Source organism: Hyaena hyaena, unplaced genomic scaffold (assembly GCF_003009895.1).
Source record: "Hyaena hyaena isolate Hyena2069 unplaced genomic scaffold, ASM300989v1 scaffold_827, whole genome shotgun sequence".
NCBI classification, from domain to species: Eukaryota; Metazoa; Chordata; class Mammalia; order Carnivora; family Hyaenidae; genus Hyaena; species Hyaena hyaena.
The window spans coordinates 132,877-153,878 of record NW_024081458.1 but is presented as its reverse complement, the minus strand read 5'-3'; the positions used below and the strand labels follow the sequence as shown (position 1 = coordinate 153,878).

Genomic DNA, 21,002 nt, shown 5'->3' with positions numbered 1-21,002 from the left:
CCCAGGTGTTCCTATTTTCTTTATGTTCTTAATTATTACATGCATTTGGGTGCTCTCCTGTTGGGTACATAGATATTTACAATTGTTAAATCTTTTTGCTGGATTGTCCCTTTATTATTATATACCATCCTTCTTTGTCTCTCGTTAAAGTCTGTGTTTTAAGGTCTATTTTGTTGGATATAAGTATTGCTACCCTGGCTTTCTTTTGACATCCATTTGCATGACAGATATTTCTCCATCCCCTCGCTCTCAATTTGTATGGGTCTTTAGGTCTGAAATGAGTCTCTTGTAGGCAGCATATGATTGGGTCTTGTTTCTTTTTGTTTTATTTTTCTTATTCATTGTGTCACCCTGTGTCTTTTCATTGGAGAATTTATTCCATTCACATTCAAAGTAATTACTTTTTTAAAAAAATTTTAATGTTTTTATTTCTGAGAGAGAGCGAGAGACCGTGTGAGCAGGAGAGGGCCAGAGAGAGAGGGAGACACAGAATCTGAAACAGGCTCCAGGCTCTGAGATAGCTGTCAGCACAGAGCCTGTCACAGGGCTTAAACCCACAAACCATGTGATCATGCCCTGAGCCAAAGTAGGATGCCTAACCAACTGAGCACCCAGGCACCCCCTCAAAGTAATTACTGATACTTACTTGTTGCCATTTTGTCACTTGTTTAGTGGTTGTTTCTGTACATTTTCTCTGATCCTTCCCTGATTGTATTTCATGATTTTTTGGCTTTCTTTGATGGTATACTTCAAACCATTTCTCTTTATACTTTGCATATCTATTACTTGTTTTTGACTGCTAATTAACATTAAGTGTGTATATAACATCTTCTACATCTAGCAGTCTGTATGACATTGATGTCACTTTAGTTTAAGTCCATTCTTCTTCCCAGGTTTTAGGTGTATGGCATTATATTTTACATCATTTTGTTTAATGAATTCCTTGACTGGTTTTTACTGAAAAGGTTATTTTTACTGCTTTTTGGTTTACTTTTCATATTCTCACTTATGATCTTCCTTTCCACCCAAAGAATTCCCTTTAATATTTCTCGTAGGACTGGTTTGGTGGTCATGAGCTCCATTAGTTTTTGTTTGAGAAACTCCTTATTTCTCCTTCTATTTTGAGTGATCGCCTTTCTGGATAGGGTATTCTTGGTTGGACATTTTTTTTCCCTTTCAGCATCTTGAATATATCCTGCCACTCCATTCTGGCTTGTAAAGTTTCTGCTGAAATATCCCTTGATACTATATTGTATCCCTTGAATATAACAAGTCATCTTCTATTGCTTAAACTTTTCTTCCCTTTTACCACATTTTGCCATTTCAATTACTGTATGTCTTGGTGTGGACCTTCTTGGGTTGAATTTTTTTTTGGGGGGGGGGTGAATGTCTGTGTCTCCTGGATCTTTATATGTTTCCTTTCCCATATTAAGGAAGTTTTTAGCTATTATTTCTCCAAATAAGTTTCCTGCTGCCTTATCTCATATGAAATCCTTATAATGCACACATTAGGCTTGGAGTCACTGAGTTCTCTAAGACTGTTCTCAATTTCCATAATTATCTCTACTTTGCTAAGCTTGGTTATGTTCGATTAGTCTTCATTCCAGGTCATTAAATCATCTGTCTGCTATTTGTTCCATCACATATATTTATAATTTCACTTACTGTGATCTTATTCCCTGGTGGTTGTTTTTTTAATCTCTGTTGAGGTTCTCACTGATATCCTCCACTCTTAAGTCCAGTGAGTATCTTTAAGATCCTTACTTTAAGTTCTTTATCAGCCATAATACATTTGTTTTGCTTTGGACAATTGCTGTGGTTTGTTCCTGTTGTTTTATTTGGGAAATGTATCTCTGTCTCCTCATTTTGTTTGACTTTGTGTATCTATTTCTCTGTGTTAAGAGCAAGAGATGTAGCTGATTTTCGTATGATAATAGCCTTATGAAGAAGAGTTCCTTTAGTGCCCTGTAGTGCAGTGTCTCCTGTTAACAGGGCCTGGAGCTTCAGGGAATGTCTTCTATGTGTGTTGGGTCTGCTCTGCTGTTGATTCTTGGCCTGTTGTTCCTTCAGTTCACTGGTCTGCAGAGGCCTTCTCTGCCTGTTGGGGGCAGCAAGGTGTGCAGTGGTCTGCTTGAGACCACCTCTGCGTAAACTGAGGACCTACAAAATGCTCTGGTCAGATGTGGTTTGGCAGTGTTTGTGCTGGTCTTCTGGGGAAGGGCCCACAGCAAGGCGATGGAGGCCAGAGTGGCTGGAAAGGGGTGGATCCATTGAAGCATATGGGGGTGGCCTGGCGTGGTGGAGCTTTGTGCAGGCAAGTTACGCTAGGAGTGTCAGTGCTATTCCCACAGGTGGCCGTTGTTTATACTGTGGAGGGAAATAGCATCTACCAGCTGCTTTGTTCCTGGAGGTGTCTCCTAGTGGTATGTGTTTCTCCAGGCTGTGTTCTGAGATGAGCAGGCTGCTCTCCCTCCAGTCTGCCCCAGGCATTTTTCAAAAGGTTGGTTCTACCTGGATAAGCATGGGCTGTTTATCCTGCTGTCTCTTTAAGAGTGGGGAATCTGCTGCCTAAAGCTTTCTGTGCTCTCCTAGAGTCGAGACTGGAATTTTTAAAATTCCAGGCTTTAAGTCCTGCTTGTTTTAGAAACTCAGGAAATTTGGCCCTCACTCAACTTACTGAATAGGAAATATTAAAGAGATTCATTCTGCCAGTTCATGGGCTCCTGGTGTGAAAATCTGTTTTCTGCCCTTTTCTGTGCTGCCAGCTCAAATGGCATGGTCTCTTTTGCTCTCAGACTGCTTCTCAGCCCTTATCTTGGTGTGGCCTTTTCCCTGCCATTAGTTTGTACTGCCAGTGTATTGGTTGGTTCCTAGGTTATTTATACTGATAGGTTACTTAGTTGTATCCGTGGAATGAGGCAAGCTTAGGGTCCTCCACTCCACCATCCTCCCAGCTGATTGGTGTATATGTTGAAGTTCATGCACTCATGGGTTATTAGATTTTCTCAGTTATTAGATTGTCTCTAATTTTTGCTTTCTTGTGTACTTGTGCTATTCTACTCTTTCTGAGAACCTCTGCAAATTGTATGGAAATGATAGAAATAAATATATAAATGTTAATTTAAATAAGCAATGTTTACTGCTTGAATTGAACTGAAAGTTGGAACAGGGAAGACAGGAGAAATCTTTAGGCAGGAATTGACAGGTTTTAGTGACTGATTAAATTAAGGATTCAGAAAGAAAAAGACACTTAAGATACTTAGAGTTGAATGAATATGTTCAAATATGTGCATTTGACCTTACAAAATTTTCTTTTTTTTTTTTTTTTAAGTGTGATGGCATAGGAAGCCAGACATATTCAACATTTTATTTTATTTTATTTTTATTTATTTATTTTTTTTTTACAAATAGTTTATTGTCAAATTAGTTTCTACATAACACTCAGTGCTCATCCCCAAAGTGCCCTCCTTCATGCCCATCCCCCCCTCCCCCCCACATCCATCAGTCCTCAGTTTTTGTTAGCATTCAAGAGTCTCTCATGGTTTGCCTCTCTCCCTTTCCCCCACCATTTCCCCCCTTCTTCTCCCCCTTGGTCCTCCGTCAAGTTCCTCCTAATCCTCCTATACGTGCAAACATATGGTATTTGTCCTTCTCTGCCTGACTTATGACCTTACAAAATTTTCTTAATGCATCATTAAGAAAAGGTTGAAATCTGAGTTCAGGGAAGCAATAGGCCTATATTATGTATTAAAAATACAATAGGACTGTGTTGTGTATAGGTCAGATGACTAGATATTTATGTTAAATTGCCAATGGGAAGGCCCCCATTGATAAGTTGGACTTCAACTAGGAAATCTTCATGGGACCTGATGAGGAGACCTGCCATTGTGAGAGCAATTGGGAGCCAGTCCCTTCACACCAGCTCAAAATACCAGGGTAGGTATGGAGAGATGTAAATTTACCAATTATGGCCCCAGTACAATTCACAAGCCTAATCTCTATGAAGACTGTCATGGCAGTCAGCCCTAGCTGCTGCTGTTCCATGGGGCCAATCTGGAGAGGGGCAGAGTGAGAGGGAGAGAAAATCCCAAGTAGCCTATGCACAGTCAGCATAGAACCTGATGTGGGGCTCAAACTCACCAAATGTGAGATCATGACCTATGTCGAAATCAAGAGTTGGAGGCTTAACTGACTGAGTCACCCAGGCACTCTGTCTATTTGTTTGTTATTTATAAAGTTAATTTAGAGACAGTGAGTTGGGGAGGGAGAGGGAGAGAGAGAGAATCTCAAGTGGGCTCGGCACTGTCAGCAAAGAGCCCAATGCAGGGCTAGAACTCAACAAACCGCGATCGTGACCTGAACTGAAACCAAGAGTCAGATGCTTAACTGCCACCCAGGCACCCCCCATCTGTTTATTTAAAAATCATGTGTTGAGGTGCTTGGGTGGCTCAGTTGGTTAAGGGTCCGACTTTGGATCAGGTCATGATCTCACGATTCATGGGTTCAAGCCCCGTGTTGTGTTCTGTGCTGACAGCTCAGAGCCTGGAGCCCACCTTGGGACTCTGTATCTCCCTCTCTCTCTGACCCTCCTGTGTTCATGCTCACTCTCTCTTAAAAACAAAACAAAACAAAAAAAACACATTAAAAAGCAGAGTACTCTAAGTGATTTTTGGCATTGTGAGAGAAAATATGAGAAATGATAAATTTTCCTCAAAATGTCTGTAGGTGTTAGCCTTGTAATTTACCTATGGAATGTGCTAGGAAGGAATTAGTCAAGAGAACTTGATAAAATCTGGCTATAGGAGTTCAGTGTGGACATGCTTTCCACTAAGGATGTCAGCCGGATTCATTTATTCAGCAAGTACTTGTTCAGTAGGCACTGCGTGAGGTAGTTAAGATTTTCTCGGTCCCATAATTCTACGTTATTAAACTTTAATACTGTAAACGTCTCTTAATTCTATAACTAGAGAAGAATGTAAATAAATCCTTGGAAATGTAAATAGTACTTAAAAAGGATTGCAAGTGCTTGGAGTATGCTTGGTTGCTGAACAACATGCTGTAATCCTGTTATCTCTTAATGTTTTTTTTTTTTTTTTTTTTTTTTTAAAGAGAGAAAGAGACAGCATGAGCAGGGGAGGGTCAGAGAGAGAGAGAGGGAGATACAGAATCTGAAGACAGTCTCCAGGTTCTGAGCTGTCCGTAAAGACCCTGATGCAGGGCTTGGACCCACAAATGGTGAGATCATGACCTGGGCTGAAGTCGGACCTTTAACCGACTGAGCCACTCAGGCACCCCTCCTGTTATCTCTTAAGAGTTGTCTAAAACCATGTCTTCTAAAAATTTTTTAATGTGACTTCTTTAAAAGAACATTTTGCATTATGACTTCATCAAACACATTCTTTAATACACACATGCACATATTTGAATTTCAAGAAAACCTGTGCTATTTGCTATGCATTATAACTTGACTCTTCTATTAATTTCTATTTCATTTACCTGAAAGTGTTAATCCAAACTCACTAAGTTGACACACTAATAAGCCTTGATCTGTAGTTAGAGTAATTTAACACTTTGCTACTTAGAGTCTCTTACAACTTTTGAAAATAATCAAAGAACTTGGGTGTATCTAATTATTTACATCTATTTTGACTGACTTTGGAACATAATTATTTTATAGCTCTTTGAAGGCATTCTAATAATTATCTTTGGGAGTTGATTAATTCATTGACTCATTATGCAGGTATTTGAATGACTATTGAGTCTAGCAATGTCTCATCTTTCTCCCTTTTAATTACTCAGTATTAACTTTTAATTGGAAGTAATTTTTATGAAAAAATAGCAATGTAAGATCTTTAAAAGTTGTTTTTAAATTATTTTTCTGGTAAAATACACTGAAGAGATAAATAGCTTAGGGCACAAATTAAGCTCTTGACTGTAGAACAGTCTTGCCTACTGATTTAGCTGAGCATGTACTTAAAATCTGTTTTAAAAAAATAAAGCCAAAAACCTTATTGTGATGTTTTATTAATAAATTGAAATGTATTTGATCACTGTTAATAATTCTTTCCTATAAACTTGAGCAAATCAGACTATTATGTCAAATGTGTTAACTGAATCCATGAACAGAGAAAAGGCTTAAACAGTTACAAAACCAATAATTGATTCCTTTCTAGTTATTTAAATCTTTCCTGTTCATGGATTCATTTAACAGATACTTACTAACATATGGTCTGTGAGGTCAGGAATTCTGCCAGTCTTGGTTCATGACTATATCACAAGTGTCTAGCATACTGCCTGGCAAATGTTAGGTGTTTATTTTTGCTTGAATGACGAGAAATACAGGAAACATGTCATATTGATCACAAATGTGGCAGTATTATATGGTTCATCACTAAAAAGATAAATTAAGTGCTGGAGACACAGTGAATACAGACATAATTTTACCACCTTCTCACAGACTGTTAGTGTGCATTTGCAGAAGTTAACAGTGTGCTCCAAAATTAGATTTGGTTCCACCCAAGTCCCTGCATTTCCTAAGTGTGAGATCATGGGCAGGTCACTGCATCCGTGTCCTCTCTAAACTGATAATAGTGACTTCCCGCGATCTGATACATTAGATGAGAAATTGCAGGCAAATGCTGTACATAGAACATGTCACTGAGCAAGCCATCAATCTTAGTTGCTGTTAATATTACTAATATTCCTTGGTTTAGAATGTGCCACGCTCTGAGGTGTAGACTTGGCTTTCTGTGATTTGTTAGCCCAGGGAAGGAGATAGAAAAGGAAATCGTACAGTATGATGATAAGTCTCTGTAGCAGTAGGAGTACTCTCGAAGTGGAGATCAGGGGTACTGCTCCCAGAACTCCCAGTACTGGAAACCTTCCTGGGGGAAGCCATATCTGAACTGACAGCTGAATGGGTGGGACTGAGCTTCCCATCTAGCCTCACCTGAGGTGGGGTAGGTGTGCTGGGAAGCAAAGGAAGTAGTATGAGCCAAGACCTGGATGTGAGAGAAAATGCCCTCTGTAAATAAGAGGAACATGGGAGAGGTGAAGTGGTATAAGGACAAGTAGGCTGACCTTGAAGGGTCCTTTTCAAGAAGCAGCAGTGGGTAACTTAAGGTCTGCACTTAAGAAAAATCCTCCAGGGGCACCTGGGTGGCTTAGTCGGTTAAGCGTCCGACTTTCGCTTAGGTCATGATCTCGGGGTTTGTGAGTTCGAGCCCCGTGTCGGGCTCTGTGCTGACTGCCCGCTCAGAGCCTGGAGCCTGTTTCAGAGTCTGTGTCTCCCTCTCTCTGACCCTCCCCTGCTCACGCTGTCTCTCTCTCTCTCCTAGAAATAAATTAAAAAAAAAAATAAAAACATTAAAAAAAAAAAATCCTCCAAAACTGGTGAGAATGTGTTATGTTGGGATAAAGATGAGAAAAGACCAGCTAGGAGGCTGGTGCAATAAATAATGGAGGAGATGAGTGCCTTGGTTACAGCTTGTGTCAGTGAAGACAGAACCTTGGGAAGCTTCACATTTAGGGGTGACAGACTGTCATATGTCACTTGGTGGGTTTAAGTACAGTATAAATTCTAAACTGAATTCTAAACACTGTAATCAATTAAGTTTTTAATGAAAGGGATGGGGGATGGATGGGCTACAAAACAAAGAGCAACTGACACTGAGACTTATTCCATGATACTTTTTATTGACTGCACATAATAATACATATCTTACTCTTAGCTGCTTTGCGAATATTTCTGCATTCTTTTAGCCTACTTGTGATTAGAATTCCCCCCATTGTCTGACAAAACATAAGTAGTTCTGGCTCCTAAGAGCCTGAAATTACTGAAATGAAGGTAAGGAGTCAAATGCTTGAAACAAACCCACATCACATAGGGAAGGTTATACTACTTTTTTGAGTTTTTGTAGCTGACCAGGTCAATGAAGAGCTGCTTTTGTTTTTATGACCTTTGAGATGATGCTGTATTGTGAGATGTTATACCATTGCTGGTAGGTAAGATTGACCAAGGTCATTTATTCAGCAAATAGTTGAGGGTATACCAGTTATTAGATAAAAAGCAATGGGCACAACTTGCTGTCATGGAACTTACCTCCTAGAATATGGAATATTGAATTATATTTTGATAAAACTATTACAAGTACTTGGTACTAGATGGTAGTTGGAGAAAATTAAGTATGATGTATATACCACATCTTAATTGTTTCCCACTTAAGAGAGCACATAGAGAATGAGGGTTACAGGAGTTAGAACATGACTAAGGCTTAAGCCATAGTAATTGGTTAATGTTACTTTATGTCATAATTGATTTATTTTGCCAATATTTCTAAGGTTATAACCTATAATTTATCTCAAATTCCATCTACAAGCTCCATCTTGTAGCTAGGCCACAGTCATTGTCTTGCCCAGAATGAGGCAGCAGCCGTCTCCTACCTGGTCTAACTGCATCCTCTCTTTCTCTACCAGAGGTCTTCTCTACCTTGTAGCAAGAGTAAAACTGAGTGCACTAAATTAGCTGCTGTTAAAAAAACAACAACAACAAAACTAACCCATGGAGTGAGTAGCTTAAAGCAGCATGTCATTATTACCTTCAACTTCTGGAAGTTAGAAGTTTTCAGTAGGTACCACTGGGCTAAAATACAAAGGTATTGACAGTTCTATGTTCTGGACACTCTAGGGACAGTCCATTTACTTGACACTTTCTAGTTTTCGAGGTTGCTTATATTCCTACACTTGTGGTCCTGTATCACACTGGCCACTGCTTCTGTTAACTCATCTCCTACTTTGATTCTTCTGCCTCTGATTCACATCTAAGGACTCCTGTGATTATATCAGACATACCTAGGTAGTCTAGGATAACCATTCCATCTAAAGCTCTGAGGTTTACCACATCTGTAAAGTTCCTTTGACATGTAGGGTTATCCCTTCGCAGGTTTGGGTAATTAGGAAATAACTGTCTTTTAGGGGCCTTTCTGCCTATCACAGTTTTCTAGGCACTATTTTATGACATGATAAATAACTGGGTAAGTAAGCACTTTTTTTTTAAGGTATAAATGTTCTGCATAAAAGTTCTGTTTATGGCTTTGTGTTATAACATTAAAGCCCATCACATTGTCTGAGAGGCCCCATGGCCTAGCCCATTCTGACTCTTGCCTGGACCTCCAGCTTTTTCGTAGGCTCTCCTCCCCTTCCATTGCTGAAATGATTTGACTCCATTTGCTTCCCGGTCCTCAAGACCTTGGATGGCTTTGGCTTATAGCAGACCTTCATATTCCTTTGCCTATTTTTTTTTTCCTGACACTCAGTATTTGGATCCTACAGCACATTCTGCTTCCTTAGGGAATAATATCATCTTGGCCTTTTCTGTTCTAGTCAGATGGTCTGCTTGCATGTATTTCTGGAGCCTGGATTTCTTCAGGACACTTGATCAGAGCTTGCCATTGTTCCTTGGGGTTCTTTGATCTGTACGCTCTGCAAAGGCAGTGTTTATTTTCGTTGTATTTTCAATGCTTAGGATTTGTTTATTACCATCATCATTCAGTAAATACTTACTAAAGGAAAGAACTTAAAAGGACATTATGCCTATAAAGTAGTTCTTGGTGTTTGGAAAGAGTTGGTTCAATCATAGAAGGTTGGAGGTTAATAATTGAGTAATCAACCAAATGTTCACATAAACAAAACTCCTTTCACTCAGTAATTTTCAGATCCTTCCATCTCTGAAAAAATGTGCATAGGATTTTAACTGTATAGCATGAACATAGAGGATCTCATAGGCTAAGAGTTCTTTGTCTGGAACCAGAAAAGACCCCAAAGCAGTATTGAAAAAACCAAAACTGGGGGCATCACAGTCCCAGACTTGAAGATGTATTACAAAGCTGTAATTATCAAGACAGTATGGTACTGACACAAAAACAGACACTCCGGTCAATGGAACCAAATAAAGAACTCAGAAATGGACCCACAGACGCATGGCCAACTAATCTTTGACAAAATAGGAAGGAGTATCCAATGGAATAAAGACAGGTTCTTCAACAAACGTTGCTGGGAAAACTGGACAGTGACATGCAGAAAAATGAACCTGGACCACTTTCTTACACTGTGCATAAAAATAAATTCAAAATGGATGAAAGACCTAATGTAAGACAGGAAGCCATCAACATCCTTAAGGAGAAAGAAGGCAAAAACCTCTGACCTCTGCTGTGGCGACTTCTTATTCAACCTGTTTCCAGAGGCAAATGAAACAAAAGCAAAAATGAACTATTGGGATTTCATCAAGATAAAAAGCTTCTGCACAACAAAGGAAACAATCAGCAAAACTAAAAGGCAACTGATGGAATGAGAGAAATTACATATCAGGTAAAGGATTTGTCCCAAAATCTATAAAGAACTTATCAAACTCAACACCCAAAAAACAGTCCAGTGAAGAAATGGGCAAAAGACATGAATAGACACTTCTCCAAAGAAGACCTCCAGATGGCCAACATAAACAAGAAAAAATGCTCAACGTCATTCATCATTAGGGAAATACAAATGAAAACCACAATGAGATACCACCTCACACCCATCAGAATGGGTAAAATTAACAGCTCAGCCCACAACAGATGTTGACGAGAATGTGCAGAAGGAGGGTCTCTTTTGCATTGCTGGTGGGAATGCAAACTAGTGCAGCCACTTTGGAAAACAGTATGGAGGTTCCTCAAGAAACAAAAATAGAACTTACTGTATGACCCAGCAATTGGACTACTAAGTATTTATCCAAAGAAGACAAAGATGTGTTGTTTCAAAGGGGCACATGCACCCCAATATTTATAGAAGGACTATCAACAATAGTCAAGGTATGGAAAGAGCCCAAATGTCCATCAACAGATGAATGGACAAATAACATGTGGTGTGTGTGTGTGTGCATGTGCGCACGTGAGTATATACACACACAGCAATCAAAAAGAATGAAATCTTGCCATTTGCAACAACGTGGATGGAACTAGAGGGAAGTTAGAGAAAGACACTGATATGACTTCACTCATATGAGGAATTTAAGATATAAAACAGTTGAACATAAAGGAAAGGAAGCAAAAATAATATAAAAACAGAGGGACAAAGCATAAGAGACTCTTAAATACAGAGAATAAACTGAGGGTTGCTGGAGGGGTTGTGGGTGGGAGGACGGGCTAAATGGGTGAGGGGCATTAAGGAAGACACTTGATGGAATGAGCACTGGGTGTTATACCTAGGAGATGAATCATTGGAATCTACTCCTGAAATCAGAATTGCACTATATGCTAACTAACTTGGAGGTAAATTAAAATTAATTTTATTATTTTTAATACAATTTATTGCCAAATCGGATTACATACAACACCCAGTACTCATCCTAACAAGTCCCCTCCTCCATGTCCATCACCCATCTTCCCCTCTCCCCAACCTGCCCATCCACCCTCAGTTTGTTCTCTGTATTTAAGGGTCTCTTGTGGTTTGCCTCCCTCCCTCTTTGCTGTAGTTATTTTTTCCCTTTCCTTCCCCCATGGATCTTCTTCTAAGTTTCTCAAGATCCACATATGAGTGAAAACATATGATATCTGTCCTTCTCTAACTGACTTATTTCATTCAGCATAATACCCTCCAGTTCTATCTATGTTGCTGCAAATGGCATGTGAGACAGAAAACCATCAAAACCCTAGAGGAGAAAGAAGGCAATAACCTCTTTGACCTCAGCCTCAGCAGTTTCTTGCTTGACACATCTCCAAAAGCAAGGGAGGTCACAGCAAAAATTAACTATTGGGACCTCGTCAAGATAAACAGTTTCTGCACTGCAAAGGAAACATTCAACAAATATAAAAGGCAACTGACAGAAATAGAAAAGATATTTGTAAATGACCTATCAAAAGACATGAATTAATTAATTTTAAAGAGACATTTATTCAGAGTTGATATAATGAGTCAGAGGCAGTTTGTCCGGTTTGAGTCTGTTGGCTGTGGAACATAGAGTCTGTAAGGACATCAAGCTCTATTAGTGCTGGTATTCAAGAAGTCTGCCAAAAACTTTTTTAACATTTATTTTTGAAAAAGAGAATGAGCATGAGCAGGGGAGGGGCAGAGAAAGAGAAGAAAACACAGAATCTGAAGCAGCCTCTAGGCTCTGAGCTGTCAGCACAGAGCCCGATGCGGGGCTTGAACCCACGAGCTGTGAGATCATGACCCAAGCTGAAGTCGGACTCTTAACTGACTGAGCCACCCAGGCACCCCAAAGTCTGCTAAAATTTAATGCAGTTGCTACTCAATGCTATGGAGTGTGCAGTGCAATATATCAGTCTTAAAAATTTTTGATGTATGTATGTATTTATGTTTTTTATTTCTGAGAGAGAGAGAGACACGGTTTGAGCAGGGGAGGGTCAGAGAGAGAGGGAGACACAGAATCTGAAACAGGCTCCAGGCTCTGAGCTAGCTGTCAGCACAGAGCCCGACGTCGGGCTTGAACCCATGAACCATGAGATCATGACCTGTGCTGAAGTCGGACACTTAACCGATTGAGCAACCCAGGCACCCCTTAAAAACTTTTTATAATAGAAAAAATGCTTAATACTTTATATGACTCAACAGGTTAATTTTTTATTTTATATTTTATTACAAAGTTTATCATTTTGAGCCTTATATGATTTTAGTTTCCCTGTTCAAGCTTTGATGTTTCACTTTGATGTAGGCAAAGTTTGTGTTAGATTATTATCCAGCTTTGTTAGTAATTCGTTGGAGTTCTTGAGAGAGACAGAACTTCTGGTATTCAATACTGCTTTGAATTGTTCCTATTTTATTGAACAAATCATTTAGAAAAAATCAATTTAAAGGACTATCATATAGTAATAGTTTTATTTCTATAAATAGAATGTTTTTAGAAACATTTTAATGTTTTATTGATTTCTGAGAGAGAGAGAGAGAGAGAGCGCGCGAGCGCGAGCGTGAGCAGGGGAGGGTCAAAGAGAGAGGGAGTCACAGACTCTGAAACAGGCTCCAGGCTCTAAGCTGGCAGTCAGCACAGAGCCCGACGCGGGGCTCGAACACACGAACTGCGAGATCATGACCTAAGCAAAAGTCAGACGCCTAACCGACTAAGCCACCCAGGCGCCCCCTATTACTATATTTTATCTCCACGTACTCATAATAGAATTCAAACTTATTCTGGAATCTGTATCTGTTGTATTTATATAGGTAAAATTTGACTATGGACTATATAACATTAACTACATCTGTTACTATCTATAGTGTGAAATATTCACTGCTTATCAACCTTTTCACTAGACATAATAAAATATATAAGTGATTTACTTTCACTTTCAGTTTTTGATATCCCTATGGAGTTACAGTAGTACTTAACAATTCAGTTTTGTTACTAGCTTAACTTGTAATAAGGTTCAATTTATATTAAATATATGTACACTTTCAATTTAGAGTATGTTGGATAAAGGACATTGTCGTGGCAGTAACTGGAGAGAATATGGAAGCAATGAAGAGTATCCTTCAGAAGTACCAGCATCAACGCATCTCACTGGTTGAAGCTGGAGTGACCCGCCACAGGTCAATTTTCAATGGACTAAAAGCACTAGCAGAGGACCAGCCTGACTCTAAACTCTCTAAGCCTGAAGTTGTGATAATCCATGATGCTGTGAGACCATTTGTGGAGGAAGATGTCCTTCTTAAAGTTGTCTCAGCTGCTAAGGAACATGGGGTAAGTGTTTATACTTCTGAAGATGGATAAACGATGCAAATAAAATAGCAAATGTTGACTTGCTGGATTTTGATGAAATCCTATTTCAGTATCTGTTTAAAATGGGCATGATCACCTAAAGACATCAAGTTTATTTTTAAGGAAACTTAAAGTATTGTAAGTCATGGACTGTACTGGGATTTGTCTTTTCTTACAGTCCAGTCCCTCATCATAACATGAGCATTTTGGAGAAAAATGTAATAATGTCTTCAGAGTATGGTCATGAATGCACCTTGAATAAATGAGAAGCAATGTATACTTGCCTGAAAATACCTAAAGAAATTCTCGAGTCTAGGACACACATAATTATCAAAAATTTGGCTGATCACACTCAAATTGTGTTTTGACTTTTCGGAACTGGTTTACTTTCCAGCACAAATAACCAGGCAAGATTTTCACACCCTTAAAGTGAAACATTTTAAGACGACACAGAATACTGTGTTTTATGTCACCAAAAGAATACAGGAATGCAAAAGACCTTTTGTAATGTCTAGGACATCTTTGTTTTGTTCTTAGATTCGTAGATAAAATCTTAAAAATAAGGTAATAGGTGTATAGTCTAAATTTGCAAGGTGTTGTACACACTTGGTATAGCATAATAACCATAGGCTGTGGAGTTGGACAGGCTTAGGCCCCTTTTTCACTTTTTTAAATTAGTGGTGTATGTGCAACTTTCTCAACCTCATCAAGCCCATTTTCTTTTACCTTCCTTACCTATAAAAATACTGATGATGGGGTGTCTGGGTGGCTCAGTTGGTAGAGTGGAGCTGACTTTTGATTTTGTCTCAGGTCATGATTTCACAGTCATATGAGTTAGAGCCCTGGGTCAGGCTCTGTGGTGAGTATGGAGCTTGTTTGGGATTATCTCTGTCCCTGTCTCTCTGTCCCTCCTCTTGCTGTCTCTCTGTCTCTCTCTAAATAAACATTTTTAAAGAAAGCAGGTGCTAATATCTGTGGGGGTTTTTAGTATTGGAAATTTGACATTAACTATTCAGTAGAGTGTTAACTTGTTAAAAATAAAAAGATATTAAGATGAATTACAACATCTAGGATTATAGACCAATGGAAGGAGTCCTCTAAGCCTTCTTGGCCATATGGGCGGTGAGTTAAAAAATACCCATCTGGAAAAGATCGTATTTGATTTGTCTTTAGTTATCTATATGTAACTGCAATTTTGTCAGGAAATTGATGCTAATTTTATCCCCTCTCCCTACAACATGAATTCCTTTTAAACCTGTATAAGAATTCCATCAATCAAATAAAACATTTTTCTTCAGTGTAATTTAAAAATGGTATCTTGATGTAGTGTTGATGGAGTGGAAATTGTGATCGAGGTACTTAAGTGGACCTCAAAACTTGATCAGGGCCCTCCTACTACTTCTTTGACTCCTTCCTGTTCCCTAGGCTCCTTGACTGTGGTAGAGGCAAGATGATCAATTAGAAGTGAAATGAGGAGGAAGAAAATGGCACAGGATTTATCACATTCAGGACATAGAATGAAATTTGACAAAACTGAACAAGTTTCTAGGGAGGACTGTACAGGTGGGGCAGATAATTAAAAATTTATACTACAAGGCAAATAAAATTAGATGTCTTTGGCTATGTTACCTTTTGGAAAAATATACATCAGGCTCACAATAGAAATTACACATTTGGAATTTTTTGTTGATTATTCTTTTTGAGGTCTTATTTCTAAGATTGTCCATAAAGTGTTACTTTTGGTAGTAGGCCTGAAAGTTAAGAGGACTCTCCTGCTGCAGTTAATAAGTTAAGATATCCTAGTTTAATTAACAAACTTAATAAAACATGAACATGTATAGCACTTATTGTTTTGTTGTTGCAGATTTGTTAGAATTCCTTGACTCTCTATAATTAATGTTAATAGAATAACTTTTATGTAGTATGTGCATGATTAAATCATATGTGATACTCTAATGAAATCTGTGTCATTTGATTGAATTAAGAAGCTAGTTATAAGTAAAATCTTCCTAATTGATTTTGAAGCTTCAGGAACCTGATTTCTTCTAGAAATAATGTCTTGCGGGGCACCTGGGTGGCTCATTTGGTTGTGTCTGACTTAGGCTCAATTCATGATCTCACGGTTTGTGAGTTTGAGTCCCACAGCACAGAGTCTGCTTGGGATCTTCTGCCCCGCCCTGCTCTTTTCTGGCTCATCCTTGTGCTTTCTTTCTCTCTCTAAAATCAATAAAAATTAAAAAAAATAGAAATTATGTCTTGTTGGATGGTGTTAAGGGAAATTTTCAAGAAAGGAAAAAATGAGTTTAAAACAGGTGAAATTCCTTTTTATTTTATTTTTTAAAATTTATTTTAAATTTATTCCCCAACTGGACAGGAGGGTCAGAAAGAGAAGGAGAGAGAGAATCTTATGTTCTGTGCTCAGTGTAGAGTCCAACACAGGGCTGCATCCCGAGGCTCTGGGATCATGACCTGAGCCTAAATGAAGAGTTGGGTGCTCAGTTGACTGAGCCATGTAGGCACCCCATGAATGATTATTTCAACATCTTTTTGGATTCAATTTGCTAGTATTTTTTTTTTTTTTTGAGAATTTTTGCATCCATGTTCATTAGGGATATTGGCCTCTAGTTCTCTTTCTTAGTGGAGTCTGTCTGGTTTTGGAATTAGGGTAATGCTGCCTCTAAAATTAGTTTGGAAGTTTTCCTTCCATTTCTGTTTTTTGGAATAGTTTGAGAAGAATAGGTATTAACTCTTCTTTATATATTTGGTAGCAATCCCCCCCAGGAAGCCATCTGGCCCTGGACTTTGGTTTGTTAGAGATTTAAAAAAAATTATTTTTGATTTGTATTTCCCTGATGAGGAGGGATGCTGAGCATCGTTTCATGTGTCTGTTGGCCATCTGGATGTCCTCTTTGGAGAAGTGTCTGTTCATGTCTTCTGCCCATTTCTTCACTGGGTTGTTTGTTTTTCGGGCGTGTAGTTTGGTGAGTTCCTTCTAGATTCTGGATATTAACCCCTTATCTGATATGTCATTTGCAACTATCTTTTCCCATTCCGTTGGTTGCCTATTAATTTTCTGGGTTGTTTCCTTGGCTCACACCAGTCAGAGTGGCTAAAATGAGCAAATCAGAGAACTCTAGATGCTGGCGAGGATGTGGAGAAACGGGCACCCTCCTACACTGTTGGTGGGAATGTAAACTGGTACAGCCCCTCTGGAAAACAGTGTGGAGGTTCCTCAGGAAACTAACAATAGAACTCCCCTATGACCCAGCAATAGCACTGCTAGGAATTTACCCAAGGGATACAGAAATGCTGAGGCATAGGAGCACATGGACCCCAATGTTCATAGCAGCACTCTCCACAATAGCTAAAACATGGAAAGAGCCTAAGTGTCCATCAACAGATGAATGGATCAAGAAGATGTGGTTTATCTATACCATGGAATACTACATGGCAATGAGAAACAATGAAATCTGGCCATGTGTAGCCACATGGATGGACCTTGAGGGTGTTATGCTGAGCGAAATAAGTCGGGCAGAGAAGGACAAATATCATATGTTTGCACGTATAGGAGGATTAGGAGGAACTTGATGGAGGGACAAGGGGGAGAAGAAGGGCGGAAATGGTGGGGGAAAGGGAGAGAGGCAAACCATGAGAGACTCTTGAATGCTGACAAAAACTGAGGACTGATGGATGTGGGGGGGAGGGGGGGATGGGCATGGAGGAGGGCACTTTGGGGATGAGCACTGAGTGTTATGTGGAAACTAATTTGACAATAAACTTTGTAAAAAAAAAAAAAATATTTTTAAATGTTTTTTTTTTAAATTTATTTCTGAGAGAGAGAGGGAGAGAGAGACAGCGTGAGCAAGGGAGGGTCAGAGAGAGAGGGAGACACAGAATCCGTAGCAGGCTCCAGGCTCTGAGCGAGCTGAGAGCACAGAGCCCAATGCAGGGCTCAAACCCACGAACCGTGAGATCATGACCTGTGCTGAAGTCGGATGCTTTACTGACTGAGCCACCCAGGCACCCCTTGTTAGAGATTTTTGATTCCTGATTCAGTTTTTTTGCTGGTTATCAGTCTATTCAAGTTGTGTATTTCTTCCTGTTTTAGTTTTGGTATTTTATGTTTCTAGAAATTTATGTATTTCTTCCAAGTATTCTGATTTGTTGGAATATAATTTTTCATCCTATAATCTTATAATTGTATGTATTTCTGTTAGATGTTTCTCCTCTCTCATTTGTCATTTTTTTATTGGGGTTCTTCTCTTTCTGATAAATCTGCCTAGGGCTGTATCGATTTTATTAATTTTTTTTCAAATAAAGAGCTGGTTTTCTTGATCTATTTTTTTTTTTACTTTCTAAATCATTTACTTCTGTTGTACTGTTTATTATTTACCTTCTGCTGGCTTCAGACTTCTTTTTTTTTTTTTTTGTAGCTCTTTTTAGATGTAATGTTAGGTTTTTAAAATTTTTTTTTTGTCTCTTGAGGTAGCCTTGTATTGCTGTATACTTCCCACTTATGACTGCCTTTTCTGCATCCCAGAAGTTTTGGACCATTGTGTTTTCATTTTCTTTTGTTGCCATGTTTGTTTGTTTTTTAATTTCTTCTTCTTTTTTTGGTTGACCCGTTCATTTTTAGTGGCTTGTTGTTTAACCTCCATGTATTTGTGTTTTTTCCCATTTTTTTTTCTCGAGATTGACTTTAAGTTTCCTAGTGCTGTGGCCAGAAAAGATGCATGATACAATCCTATTCTTTTTGTATGTGATGAAGCCTGATTTGTGACCTAGTATGTGATTTGTTCTGGAGAATGTCCCATGTTTATTTGAAATGAATGTGTATTTTGCTTCTTTAGAATGAAATGTTCTGATATATTTGTTAAGTGCATCTGGTCCAGTGTGTCATTCAAAGCCATTGTTTCCTTGCTGATTTTTTGCTTAGATGATGTGTCTATTGATGAAAATGGGGCATTCAAGTCCCCTGCTATTACTGTATTATTATCAATGAGCTTTTTTATGTTTGTTATTCTATATATTTTGGTAATCCATTTTGGAGGCATAAATATTTATAATTGTTCATCTTTTTGTTGGGTAGTCCGATTTATTATGATGTAGTGTCCTTCTTCATCTCTGATTATAGTCTTTGGTTTAAATGTAGTTTTTTGGGGGGCACCTGGGTGGCTCAGTCGGTTGACGTGACTTTGGCTCATGTCTTAATCTTGTGGCTTATGAGTTAGAACTCCATGTCGGGCTCTGTGCTGACAGCTCAGAGCCTGGAGCCTGCTTCAGATTCTCTGTCTCTCTGTTTCTCTGTCTCTTTCTCTCTCTGCCTTTCCCCTGCTCATGCTTGCTCTCTCTCAAAAAATAAATAAATGTGGTTTGTCCATATATGTATATATACATATACATACTCTGGCTTTCTTTTGATGTCCATTTTTATGGTAAATGTTTCTTTAGCCCCTTCCTTTAAATCGTCAGGTGTCTGTAGGTCTAAAATGAGTCTCTTGTAGGCAGCATATAGATGGATCCTGTTTTTTTTATCCATTCTGACAATGTCTTTCGACTGGAGTGTTTGGTCCATTTACATCCAGAGTAATTATGGATAGATCTGTATTTAGTACTATTTTATTACTTGTTTCGTCATTTCTGAAGCATCATTGTTATTTTTGGTCTTTATTTCCTCTTAAAGAGTATTTGAGTATTTCTTACAGGGCTGGTTTAGTGGTCACAAACTCCTTTAGTTTGTGTTTGTCTGGGAAACTCTTTATCCTTCCTTCTATTCTGAATGATAGCATGCTGGGTAGAGTATTCTTGACTTCAGATTTTTCTCATTCAGCACAATGAATATATTATACCACTCCCTCCTGGCTTGCCAAGTTTCCCGGCAGAGATCTGTGGCTAGCTCTATGTGTCTCCCTTGTAAGTTGGGACTTCTTTTGTTTTGATGTTTTTAGGATCTTTTCTTTTTCTCTATATTTTGCAAATTTAACTATAATATGTCTGGATATTGGCATGCTTTTGTTGATTTTAATGGGAGATCTCTATGCTTTCTGGATTTGGTTGTCTGTTTCTCCAGAATAGGGAAGTTTTTACTTATTTCCTCAAATAAACCTTCTGCCCCCTTTTCTCTCTCTTCTTCCCTTGGGACTCCTATGAGAGAAGTATTACTGTATGTGATGGAGTCACTGAGTTCCCTGTCTATTCATGTGTTGCATAATTCTTTCTCCCTTTTGTTCAATTTCATTATTTTCCATAATTTTCTTTTACATAATTCATTCCTCTGCTTCTTTCATCCTTGTCATTACATCCAGTCTGTTTCAAACCTCATTTGTTGGAGTTTTCATTTCTGCCTGATTGTTTTTTTTAGCTCTTTTATCTCTGTGGTAAGAGTCTTCCTGATACCCTCCACATTTTTCTCAATCTCCATGAGTATCCTTGCTGCTCTAGCACAGGCTGGTCCCTTCCATCTTGGCATTTTGTTGAAGTCTCTGTCTTCTTCTCTGTGTTAGAAAAGCCTATTAGGTTTCCTGTTCCTGGACCAATGGCCTTATAAAGGAGAGGTCATAAAGTGTTGAGGGCCTGGCGCTTCAGGCATTGTGTGTGGTATGTGGTATGTACAGTCTGCTGCTGAGTTTTGGCTGCTCTGTTGCTCAGGTCAGTCATTTGCAAAGGGTCTCCTTTCCTGTAGTGTGCAGTGTTTGGATCTTGGCCAGAGTGTAGTGAATTTTAACTAGGTGTGGTCTGGTCTGCTTGTTAAATGACATCTGATGCTACTTCCTCTAGACTTGAAGCCTTACAGAACTCTCTGGTTGGAAGACATGGTGTGGTTTCTGCTGATCTTTGAGGGAAGGGGCCTGCTGTGCTAGGCATTAGGCACACTCCTCCGAGAATAGGAGTACCAGCAGGATGCTGGGGTCAAGACTTGGTTTAAGCAGGTTAGGCTGCCATTGGTTTGCTGTTGAGTGAATATTGTTGGCACTGTGCTCTTTAGTGAAGCTGGTTTATGCTGAAGGGCCAGGGAGGGAAATGGCACCAGCCAGCTCCTTTGTCCCCAGAGAGGAGTCTCTGTGCTTGCTGCTGTCAGGGAAGCACCCTCCCCACCCCAGAAGATCAAGTAATTTCCCCCTATGCATCAAAGGCATATTTCAGATCGCTGACCTCAGACAATCTGTCGCCAGGTTGCTTGCCCACTTAGAACAGTCCATTGTCATTTGGGATCTATCCCAGTCAAGCCTGATTTTTTTTTTTTTTTTTTTTTTTTTTT

General features: G+C 39.0%; 1 protein-coding gene across 1 annotated transcript in view; it reads left to right on the top strand.

The window, feature by feature from the left end:
• LOC120221991 (D-ribitol-5-phosphate cytidylyltransferase-like) overlaps nt 1-21,002 on the top strand; it is a gene marked incomplete at its 3' end in the record, with an annotated part of 159,743 nt that overhangs the window by 9,092 nt on the left and 129,649 nt on the right. The window contains exon 2 of the mRNA XM_039219683.1: nt 13,450-13,726. Coding sequence (XP_039075614.1) covers nt 13,450-13,726 — 277 coding nt within the window. The remainder of the gene's footprint in view (nt 1-13,449; nt 13,727-21,002) is intronic.